Here is an 11,944-nt window from a genome sequence, read left to right as displayed (position 1 = left end):
TCCATTTCACCCCCAAGAAGAACGTATTATATCGGCTGTGGTGGGACTATATCGGCTGTGGTGGGACTATAGTGGCTGTGGTGGGACTATAGCGGCTGTGGTGGGACTATAGCGGCTGTGGCGGGACTATAGCGGCTGTGGCGGGACTATAGCGACTGTATCAGCTGTGGTGGGACTATAGCGGCTGTGGCGGGACTATAGTGGCTGTGGCGGGACTATAGCGGCTGTGGTGGGACTATAGCGGCTGTGGTGGGACTATAGCGGCTGTGGCGGGACTATAGTGGCTGTGGTGGGACTATAGCGGCTGTGGTGGGACTATAGCGGCTGTGGTGGGACTATAGCGGCTGTGGTGGGACTATAGCGGCTGTGGCGGGACTATAGCGGCTGTGGCGGGACTATAGCGACTGTATCAGCTGTGGTGGGACTATAGCGGCTGTGGCGGGACTATAGTGGCTGTGGCGGGACTATAGCGGCTGTGGTGGGACTATAGCGGCTGTGGTGGGACTATAGCGGCTGTGGCGGGACTATAGCGGCTGTGGCGGGACTATAGCGGCTGTGGCGGGACTATAGCGGCTGTGGTGGGACTATAGTGGCTGTGGTGGGACTATAGCGGCTGTGGTGGGACTATAGCGGCTGTGGCGGGACTATAGCGGCTGTGGTGGGACTATAGTGGCTGTGGTGGGACTATAGCGGCTGTGGCGGGACTATATCTGCTGTGGTGGGACTATAGTGGCTGTGGTGGGACTATAGCGGCTGTGGTGGGACTATAGCGGCTGTGGCGGGACTATAGCGGCTGTGGCGGGACTATAGCGGCTGTGGTGGGACTATAGTGGCTGTGGTGGGACTATAGCGACTGTATCAGCTGTGGTGGGACTATAGTGGCTGTGGTGGGACTATAGTGGCTGTGGTGGGACTATAGTGGCTGTGGTGGGACTATAGTGGCTGTGGCGGGACTATAGCGGCTGTGGCGGGACTATAGCGACTGTATCAGCTGTGGTGGGACTATAGCGGCTGTGGCGGGACTATAGTGGCTGTGGCGGGACTATAGCGACTATATCAGCTGTGGTGGGACTATAGTGGCTGTGGTGGGACAATAGTGGCTGTGGTGGGACTATAGCGGCTGTGGTGGGACAATAGTGGCTGTGGTGGGACTATAGCGGCTGTGGTGGGACTATAGTGGCTGTGGTGGGACTATAGCGGCTGTGGCGGGACTATAGCGGCTGTGGTGGGACTATATCAGCTGTGGTGGGACTATAGCGGCTGTGGTGGGACTATAGTGGCTGTGGTGGGACTATAGCGGCTGTGGTGGGACTATAGTGGCTGTGGTGGGACTAGAGCGGCTGTGGCGGGACTATAGCGGCTGTGGCGGGACTATATCAGCTGTGGTGGGACTATAGTGGCTGTGGCGGGACTATAGCGACTGTATCAGCTGTAGTGGGACTATAGTGGCTGTGGTGGGACTATAGTGGCTGTGGTGGGACTATAGCGGCTGTGGCGGGACTATAGTGGCTGTGGCGGGACTATAGTGGCTGTGGTGGGCCTATAGTGGCTGTGGTGGGACTATAGCGGCTGTGGCGGGACTATAGCGGCTGTGGCGGGACTATAGCGGCTGTGGCGGGACTATAGCGGCTGTGGCGGGACTATAGCGACTGTATCAGCTGTGGTGGGACTATAGTGGCTGTGGTGGGACTATAGTGGCTGTGGTGGGACTATAGTGGCTGTGGTGGGACTATAGTGGCTGTGGTGGGACTATAGTGGCTGTGGTGGGACTATAGTGGCTGTGGTGGGACTATAGTGGCTGTGGCGGGACTATAGCGGCTGTGACGGGACTATAGCGACTGTATCAGCTGTGGTGGGACTATAGCGGCTGTGGCGGGACTATAGTGGCTGTGGTGGGACTATAGCGACTGTATCAGCTGTGGTGGGACTATAGTGGCTGTGGTGGGACAATAGTGGCTGTGGTGGGACTATAGCGGCTGTGGTGGGACTATAGTGGCTGTGGTGGGACTATAGCGGCTGTGGCGGGACTATAGCGGCTGTGGTGGGACTATAGTGGCTGTGGTGGGACTATAGCGGCTGTGGTGGGACTAGAGCGGCTGTGGCGGGACTATAGCGGCTGTGGAGGGACTATATCAGCTGTGGTGGGACTATAGCGACTGTATCAGCTGTGGTGGGACTATAGTGGCTGTGGTGGGACTATAGTGGCTGTGGTGGGACTATAGTGGCTGTGGTGGGACTATAGTGGCTGTGGCGGGACTATAGCGGCTGTGACGGGACTATAGCGACTGTATCAGCTGTGGTGGGACTATAGCGGCTGTGGCGGGACTATAGTGGCTGTGGTGGGACTATAGCGACTGTATCAGCTGTGGTGGGACTATAGTGGCTGTGGTGGGACAATAGTGGCTGTGGTGGGACTATAGCGGCTGTGGTGGGACTATAGTGGCTGTGGTGGGACTATAGCGGCTGTGGCGGGACTATAGCGGCTGTGGTGGGACTATAGTGGCTGTGGTGGGACTATAGCGGCTGTGGTGGGACTAGAGCGGCTGTGGCGGGACTATAGCGGCTGTGGAGGGACTATATCAGCTGTGGTGGGACTATAGCGGCTGTGGTGGGACTATAGTGGCTGTGGTGGGACTATAGTGGCTGTGGCGGGACTATAGCGGCTGTGGCGGGACTATAGCGACTGTATCAGCTGTAGTGGGACTATAGTGGCTGTGGTGGGACTATAGTGGCTGTGGTGGGACTATAGTGGCTGTGGCGGGACTATAGTGGCTGTGGTGGGCCTATAGTGGCTGTGGTGGGACTATAGCGGCTGTGGCGGGACTATAGCGGCTGTGGCGGGACTATAGCGGCTGTGGCGGGACTATAGCGGCTGTGGCGGGACTATATCAGCTGTGGTGGGACTATAGCGGCTGTGGTGGGCCTATAGTGGCTGTGGTGGGACTATAGCGGCTGTGGCGGGACTATAGCGACTGTATCAGCTGTGGTGGGACTATAGTGGCTGTGGTGGGACTATAGCGGCTGTGGCGGGACTATAGTGGCTGTGGTGGGACTATAGTGGCTGTGGTGGGACTATCGTGGCTGTGGTGGGACTATAGCGGCTGTGGTGGGACTATAGCGGCTGTGGTGGGACTATAGCGGCTGTGGTGGGACTATAGCGACTATATCGGCTGTGGCGGGACTGTGGTGGGACTATAGTGACTTTATCAGCTGTGGTGGGACTATAGCGGCTGTGGCGGGACTATATTGGCTGTAGCTGTGGCGGGACTATAGCGGCTGTGGCGGGACTATAGCGGCTGTGGCGGGACTATAGCGGCTGTGGTGGGAGCTCGTGCAGATGCTAATGAGGCGCGGCAGGTGCGGCTCACACACTGGAGCTCAGTGGCTGCTAACACACACGTCATACATGCTAACACACACGTCACACACGCTAACAAACACACGTCACACACGTCAACACGCACGTCAACACACACGTCAACACGCACGTCAACACGCACGTCAACACGCACGTCAACACGCACGTCAACACACACGTCAACACACACGTCAACACGTCAACACGCTAACACGCTAACACACTAACACACACGTCACACACGCTAACACACACGTCACACACGCTAACACACACGTCAACACACACGTCACACACGCTAACACACTAACACACACGTCACACACGCTAACACACACGTCAACACACACGTCACACACGCTAACACACTAACACACACGTCACACACGCTAACACACACGTCACACACGCTAACACACACGTCACACACGCTAACACGCACGTCGTCACACACGCTAACACACTAACACACACGTCACACACACACGTCACACACACACGTCACACACGCTAGTGTGGGAAAAGAGACATTTTTGGTTTATTAATATGGATACCCCCCACATGTTTTATTTTTCTAAGATATGATTAAAACTGTATTGTATGGAAAACTGTACTTAAGATACTTAAAATGTCTTAATTACTCATTCAGTTTAAATGCATGCGATGTTGTGGTGGTACCACCAGGAGGCGTTCGCCTGTATTGAGTAAAGGAGTGGGCTCGTGAATAAGAGAGCGGACAGAGAGAGACACGGGAGAATGTAAAGATGTAACACGTTGTTTTTGCCGTGACTTCTGTGAGGAATAAATGGAGAAGCACTGAACTCCGACAAAAGTTTCCTCCTCTTCTTCTATAAGTGCAACACTAACACGCACGTCAACACACACTAACACACACGCTAACACACACGCTAACACACACGCTAACACGTCACACACGCTAACACACACATCACACACGCTAACACGTCACACACGCTAACACACACATCACACACGCTAACACGTCACACACGCTAACACACACATCACACACGCTAACACGTCACACACGCTAACACACACATCACACACACACACGCTAACACACATATCAACACACGCTAACACACACGCTAACACACGTCAACACATGCTAACACACACACTAACACACACGTCACACACGCTAACACACACGTCACACACGCTAACACACACGTCACACACGCTAACACACACGCTAACACGTCACACACGCTAACACACACGTCACACACGCTAACACGTCACACACGCTAACACACACATCACACACACACACGCTAACACACATATCAACACACGCTAACACACACGCTAACACACGTCAACACACGCTAACACACACACTAACACACACGCTAACACACACGTCACACACGCTAACACGCACGTCAACACACACGTCACACACGCTAACACACACGCTAACACACACACTAACACACACGTCACACACACACACACGTCACACACGCTAACACACACGTCACACACGCTAACACGCACGTCACACACGCTAACACGCACGTCAACACACACGTCACACACGCTAACACACACGTCACACACGCTAACACGCACGTCAACACACACGTCACACACGCTAACACACACGCTAACACACACGCTAACACACACGTCACACACGCTAACACGCACGTCAACACACACGTCACACACGCTAACACACACGCTAACACACACACTAACACACACGTCACACACACACACACGTCACACACGCTAACACACACATCACACACACACACGCTAACACACACATATCAACACACGCTAACACACACGCTAAAACACATGTCAACACACGCTAACACACACACTAACACACACGTCACACACGCTAAGGAGATGGTGGAGGATTTCCGCAGACGCCACCCCACTGCCCCCTCACCAGTGAACATCCAGGGACGGGACATTGAGAGAGTGACTCATACAAGTACCTGGGTGTTCATCTGAACCACAAACTGGACTGGACTCATAACACAGACGCACTGTACAGGAAGAGCCAGAGTCGGCTCTACCTCCTGAGGAGACTCAGGTCTTTTGGAGTGACAGGGCCACTCCTGAAGACCTTCTACGACTCTGTGGTGGCATCAGCCCTCCTGTACGGTGTGGCCTGCTGGAGCAGCAGCATCACAGAGAGGGAGAGGAAGAGGCTGGACAAAGTCATCAAGAAGTCCAGCTCCGTCCTGGGCTGTGCTCTGGACTCGGTGCAGGAGGTGGGGGACAGAAGGGTCCTGGCTAGATTCACATCTATGCTGGACCATGAGTGTCGCCCCCTGCAGGACACTCTGTCCACTCTGGAGAGCAGCTTCAGTGAGAGACTGATCCACCCTCGATGTGTGAAGGAAAGGTTCCATAGGTCTTTCCTTCCTGCTGCTGTCAGACTTTATAACAAACACTGTTAGTCCTGAACACTCGCAATACTGACCTAACCATGTGCAATTCTGTCATATGTGCAATTGCTGTTGGAATTCATGTGCAATTCATGTGCAATTACTGTGAAATTCATGTGCAATTTATGTGCTGTCGTGACACATATTCATGTGCAATTACTGTCGGGATCACATGCAATGGTATTTATGTATTTATGTATTTATTTATTTGTCTATGGGAGTTTATTTATTTATAGGAGATCTTCTACTGAAAGTGTTTTTCAGACTTCCTATAAGTGATCTGTTCTTCTGTATCTACCTCTGTATCTACCTGCGTTGCACCAATGAAATTTCCCCATGTGGGACAATAAAGGAATATCTTATCTTATCTTAACACACACGTCAACACACGTCAACACACGCTAACACACGCTAACACACGCTAACACATGCTAACACACACGCTAACACACACAAGCCTGTGAAGAAGACACAGAAGTGAGATGTGCGCGGGAAATGGATGATTGTGACGTAACCACGGTAACATGCAATATTTGGCTTTTGAAAATGAATGTGTGCGACGAGTAAACGACAGGCCCCAATGACGTCCTCTCCAACATAGTAAATATTTTTTTAATTTAGTTCTTACGTTTTTCAAAATAAAACAAAAACAAACTGAACATGACCAGAGAGCGAAACATCAAAAAATAAACATCAACGAAACATTTAAACAAGTGTAAAAACGGTATTTTTCCAAACTATTAGTTTGAATGTTATTTTTTAATTTACTTTAAATCAATGCACAATAATCTGTGAGTAATGTGCTTCCTTTAGGGAAAAATAACGATTTGAAAAACAAATCAAATAAAAAATACTTATTTATGCAAATTAAGTCTTTGAATGAACAAATGACACTATAAACAGACGAGTGCAACTCATCTGTTTATACAAAAGGTTAAAACGTATTTATGCACTTCTGCAACATAAAAGCTTGAATAGTTTAATAATGAGATTAAAGCTCAGTAACTACTAAATTCAAATTAAATTTCAAAGTTAAAGTATTAATGACCAATGAATTAGTATTTTGAATTACAGCCCTTTTGGGATAATAAAATGTGGACACTGACCACGCCCAAACCAGAGAGGTCATAAACATGACCACGCCCAAACCAGAGGTCATAAACATGACCACGCCCAAACCAGAGGTCATAAACATGACCACGCCCAAACCAGAGAGAGGTCATAAACTTGACCACACCCAAACCAGAGGTCATAAACTTGACCACGCCCAAACCAGAGAGGTCATAAACTTGACCACACCCAAACCAGAGGTCATAAACATGACCACACCCAAACCAGAGAGAGGTCATAAACTTGACCACACCCAAACCAGAGGTCATAAACATGACCACGCCCAAACCAGAGAGAGGTCATAAACTTGACCACACCCAAACCAGAGAGGTCATAAACTTGACCACGCCCAAACCAGAGAGGTCATAAACTTGACCACACCCAAACCAGAGGTCATAAACATGACCACGCCCAAACCAGAGAGAGGTCATAAACTTGACCACACCCAAACCAGAGAGGTCATAAACTTGACCACGCCCAAACCAGAGAGGTCATAAACTTGACCACACCCAAACCAGAGGTCATAAACATGACCACGCCCAAACCAGAGAGAGGTCATAAACTTGACCACACCCAAACCAGAGAGGTCATAAACTTGACCACGCCCAAACCAGAGCGAGGTCATAAACCTGTGTATTCTGGTGCGGCTCGCCCTGTCGCAGAGCGCACCTGTCCTGGGTCCTGGCATTGCGCCCGGCCAATCACGCTGGCCGCACATCCATCACCGTGGCAACCGGGACATCTGATCCAGGGGTGGCAACAGCTGCAGGAGGCGGGGGCGGCGGCTCCACAAATGTTCAGGGAACTCGAGAGCGTGTGAGGCGCTGCAGTCAAATACCAAGAAGTATTCATCATACTTATGACTTACTGAAGGAACAATACTGTGTTTACTGATGCTTATTGTTCAAATACTCTTGAACTTGACCTGGTTTTGTCCAGTTACTTCCTCAGTTTAAGGTGCTACTCAAAGCACTGGTGGAAAGTAACAAAGTGCATAAGTAAAAGTATTGTAGTTTAAGTGTTTAGGTATCTGTACTTATTTGGATACTTTCCCCCTTAACTTCACTACATTTGAGAGCAGGTGCAGTATCTGTACTTTGTAAAAACGAACAGGAAAATGAAGTTTTCCTGTTGAGCAGTGTAATAAATAACTTTTCCAGTGACACTGACATGAACGCGTGTGGATAAATCTGGGGCATTCTTTGTGTATAAATACTTCACCGGAAGCTCCCGATGTGAAGTTACATTACTTTTTACAAGATTAAAAGCCAACATTTTACTACTTGGCAAACCTGTTTCTTCCTTGTTACTTAAAGTGCAGGTTTGTGTGTTTTTATGACTATATGTCTATATCCATCATAGTTTGACCATCGGCCAAGAAGCAGTTTGTGAAGAAATGTTGAAAAACTAAAGCAATTTCTTCAAAATACGATAAAATATGCAACTATGTAAGATTAGAGCGCTTATGTGAAACTTGACACATTCTTTACAACGCTGCAGTAACTGTAATACTACTGCAACTCAAAACGATAGAATACATATAATACACATAACAATGACACTGAAGATCTTTGAAGAATAACGATCATCTTTTGACATTGTGGAAGCTTCTTTAAACAATGTGATCCAAGTTTAATCAGGCTCAAAACCAGACACAATTGCAGTTAATCCAAAAGTAAATGATGTAAAGTACATTTAGGTGGAAGATTAGAGCGTGACAGTTGTGATGTACAAATGAGTCAGGAGTCGAGGCGGGGTCACATTTAATGCCCTAGGCTTTATTCTTGTCTTATTTTAGTGAGAGTCATCACATGTTTTGTTTTCAGCCTCCAGGTGGACACACACATGGACACACACGTGGACACACACGTGGACACGCACGTGGACACGCACGTGGACACGCACGTGGACACGCACGTGGACACACACGCGCACATACACACACCCTGCAGCCGCACACCGCACTGACACGGCCTGTGCCCTGGACCTCTTCACAGAAGAGAGAGACTCTTTCCCCAAAGGAAGGCACCCAATACTTGTGGTTATGGCCTCGCAGCCGTCTGGAGATTCTTTTTACAAACAAAAGAACAACTCAAACAAAGAGGAACGGAGGCGGCGGGAAATTACCCACAATCCCCTCTGCCCTCGGTATTTTTTGATATATAAAAAGTGGAATGATGAATCACCTATGCATGACACCAAATAATGATCAGTTAGTTTATACCAAGAAAACACGGTTCAGATCGGCACGGCGCGGATTTACACTGGTTTACACCGGCCCGGACCCGTTTACACCGGCCCGGACCCGTTTACACCGGCCCGGACCCGTTTACACCAGTCCAGCTTAGACTCCTAAGCTGGTTTAAACAAGTAAACTCGTTTTAACTGGTTTAGACTAGTTTAAACTGGTTTAGACTAGTTTCCGTACACTAGTTAAGTGCACTGCTTAACTAGTTAAACACATTAACACTAGTCCCGCTACACCAGCTGCAAAGATCGGCGTCATTCGTTTTTGCATATTCAGAATGTCGGCGACTTTTACAGAACAGTATGATATGTAGGAAAAGCGTGACCCGGTAAACGCCAGTGTAAACGGGGAAACGCCGTCCCGACCTGAACCCCGCCCCGTGGTACAAACCAGGCTCAAGAAGAACCAAGTCTTACAAAACAGTAATCATAATAAAAAAAAAAAAAAAAGAGCTTACAATCAAATTTACCACGATAAAAAATACAAAAATAACTGATTTCTGTTTTACAAAAAGTCGGTGGGATAAACAATGTGAGGTTCGGGGGAAACCACTTGCATGAAAGTAAAAGGACCCCATTAAAAGAATACAAAAGCAGCACTGAGTTTTTCAAAAACAAAATACACAAAATATAGTGCTTAAAAACGGAAGCAGCAAAGGCTTCTGGGAAGAGACTTCGACCCTGCGAGGAGGACGAGTTGGGACTAAAGTGATGACGAGCCCTCCGGTTCTCTCCGTGCAGGACCCGTACATGTCAAGAGATTTTATTATTTTTTTTTGTTGCGCTCGTGTTTAAAAAGCTCAATACAAAACGATTCAATTCATTAGTGACAAATTAAAGCAGCAAATTCAGGAGAAATATCAAGCTTTGTCCGAAAAAGATATGTTAAAATCAGCACCAAAACATAGTTTTGCATATGCGTTGGCTCAATTTAAAGTCTGTTTTATTTTTTCATGCTTTTTTGTGTAAGTACTTTGTTAGAAAACTGGTGACGGTGAAGTCCAATTTCAGCCCCGTTTTAGATCCAATTTAGACCTGGATTAGTGCCATTCTAGACCCAATTTAGATCCAATCCTTGTTAAGTCTGCAGTTTCACGGATGCAATAAGTTGAAAAATAATAATTTACTACAATCTTATGCTTTGTTGTCATGCTGCATAAAAGAGCAGAACAAAGACCTTATTTAGCATTAAAAAGAGCTGTATGTAGCTTTATTTTGTGTTTTAATTTCAGAAATAAGACTTATCTATGCCTCAGAAACGAGCTAAATCAAGTTCAAATAAAATATTGCCTTTACGGACATGTGTAAATGTAAAGTGGATGTGTTCTTGACAAAAACACAGGTCGAGATGATATTTTAAAGCTGAAATAAACTTTAAACCTGTCCATAAACTGAGAAGGAGAAACACTTGCCCGTCTCCTGCGACTGTAGTTCCCTTTTCCACCAGCAGGAGAACACACACGTTACACACCCTCCGTTTAAATTAAAACGTTGTGACTTCGTGAACTGTTTTGTAATTTTTTGAAGCAACAGTGATGGGTGAAAAAATAAGTTGCATAGTGCCGTTTTAATCTATTGTTTGTTTATGTTTCATGGCAATCTTAGAGTTTTGTTGCCATGGTTTGTGTGCGTTTATAAGTTTTACCGTGCTAAAAACTCATCCAAACGATAAAGGCTCTCATCTTTTGTCGTCTCGAATGCTTAAATCCATTTCAACTTGATTTCCGTCACGTTTTTTCCTTTTTTTTTTCGCCCACGGAGAGCGACCGAAAGGGCTCCAAATTAACATGGGGTTGTGGGCGGGGCCTGCTTCACACGTTACAAAAATACCCAGGAGTCCGAGCTAGCAAACATTTACTACGGCACAGGAACCAACGAAGGTACAGTGTACAAATAAACAAAAAAAGTAAAAACGAAACAAAAAAAAAAAATATATATATAAACCAAACCAAAAAAGGAAGTTGTTGTAAACACAGCACAATAAATAGATAAAACCAGCAGGCGCCGCACCATGCACATGATGGAAAGACTCTCCACGAGCTACTTGGCTTTTTTTTTCATTTAGTCCGACTCCCAAGTGCAAAACATCACAAATGGACAGTTCGTATTCAAGTAATATTTACAGGGTTATTACAAATATGTTAATGTACACATACTAATTTAGCCGTATTCATAATTTACATGTGGATTGGTTTCCCTCTTTTTCATCGACAGTAACAAAAGGAGATTAAAAAGTGTGACGGGCGGAGACTCCGGATGCTACGTCACCTCCATCGCCACTGTGTTGTCTGACAGACTGTTGAGCGCCGCCTTCTCCTCCTCGTGGTTCTCCCTGGGGGACAAACAGGAAGGGGAGGAGTTAAAATCATCCATAACTAACATGACAAACAATAATATACATGATATCACTTTATAACCGGGGCAGAGGTAATGGTCACGTGCATGTGACTTGGTGACACTGTTACAGGCCAGTGTGGGACATGAACGCAGTTGAGCCGTTTGACAAAAAATAATAAACCATTTCTAATTATAAACTACACTAATTCTTAAATATTTTCTATTCATTTGCAATGTTTCCTTTATTTGGTTGATGTTTTTAAAATGGCTCAATGGACAACAGAATAGTAGTAATAAAAATAAAAGTAATAATAATAGTAATATAATAAATAGTAATGATAATAATTATAATATTAGTAGTAGTAATAATAATGATAATAATAATAGCAGTAGTAATAGTAAAAATAGCTGAGTAAAACATGGCGTATTACAGATAGAGAAGTAAAGTCCTGAT

The 11,944-nt window shown here is 47.0% G+C and overlaps 1 protein-coding gene across 2 annotated transcripts in view; it reads right to left on the bottom strand.

The window, feature by feature from the left end:
* Positions 1-8,663: 8,663 nt before the first annotated feature.
* LOC140364359 (enhancer of polycomb homolog 1-like) overlaps positions 8,664-11,944 on the bottom strand; it is a 43,569-nt gene continuing 40,288 nt past the window's right edge. For both annotated transcript variants that reach the window (XM_072450454.1, XM_072450453.1), the window contains exons 14-15: positions 8,818-11,485; positions 8,664-8,733 (exon numbers count right to left, since the gene is read on the bottom strand). Coding sequence is in view for 1 of the 2 variants with exons in the window: in XM_072450453.1 (XP_072306554.1) it covers positions 11,413-11,485 (73 nt within the window). In the remaining variant the exon portion in view is untranslated. The remainder of the gene's footprint in view (positions 8,734-8,817; positions 11,486-11,944) is intronic.

This window comes from Eucyclogobius newberryi, unplaced genomic scaffold, assembly GCF_026437365.1.
Source record: "Eucyclogobius newberryi isolate DKJ021-1_F unplaced genomic scaffold, fEucNew1.0.hap1 SCAF_18, whole genome shotgun sequence".
NCBI classification, from domain to species: domain Eukaryota; kingdom Metazoa; phylum Chordata; class Actinopteri; order Gobiiformes; family Gobiidae; genus Eucyclogobius; species Eucyclogobius newberryi.
The sequence above is the reverse complement of the archived record's forward strand: the minus strand, read 5'-3'. Positions and strand labels throughout refer to the sequence as shown.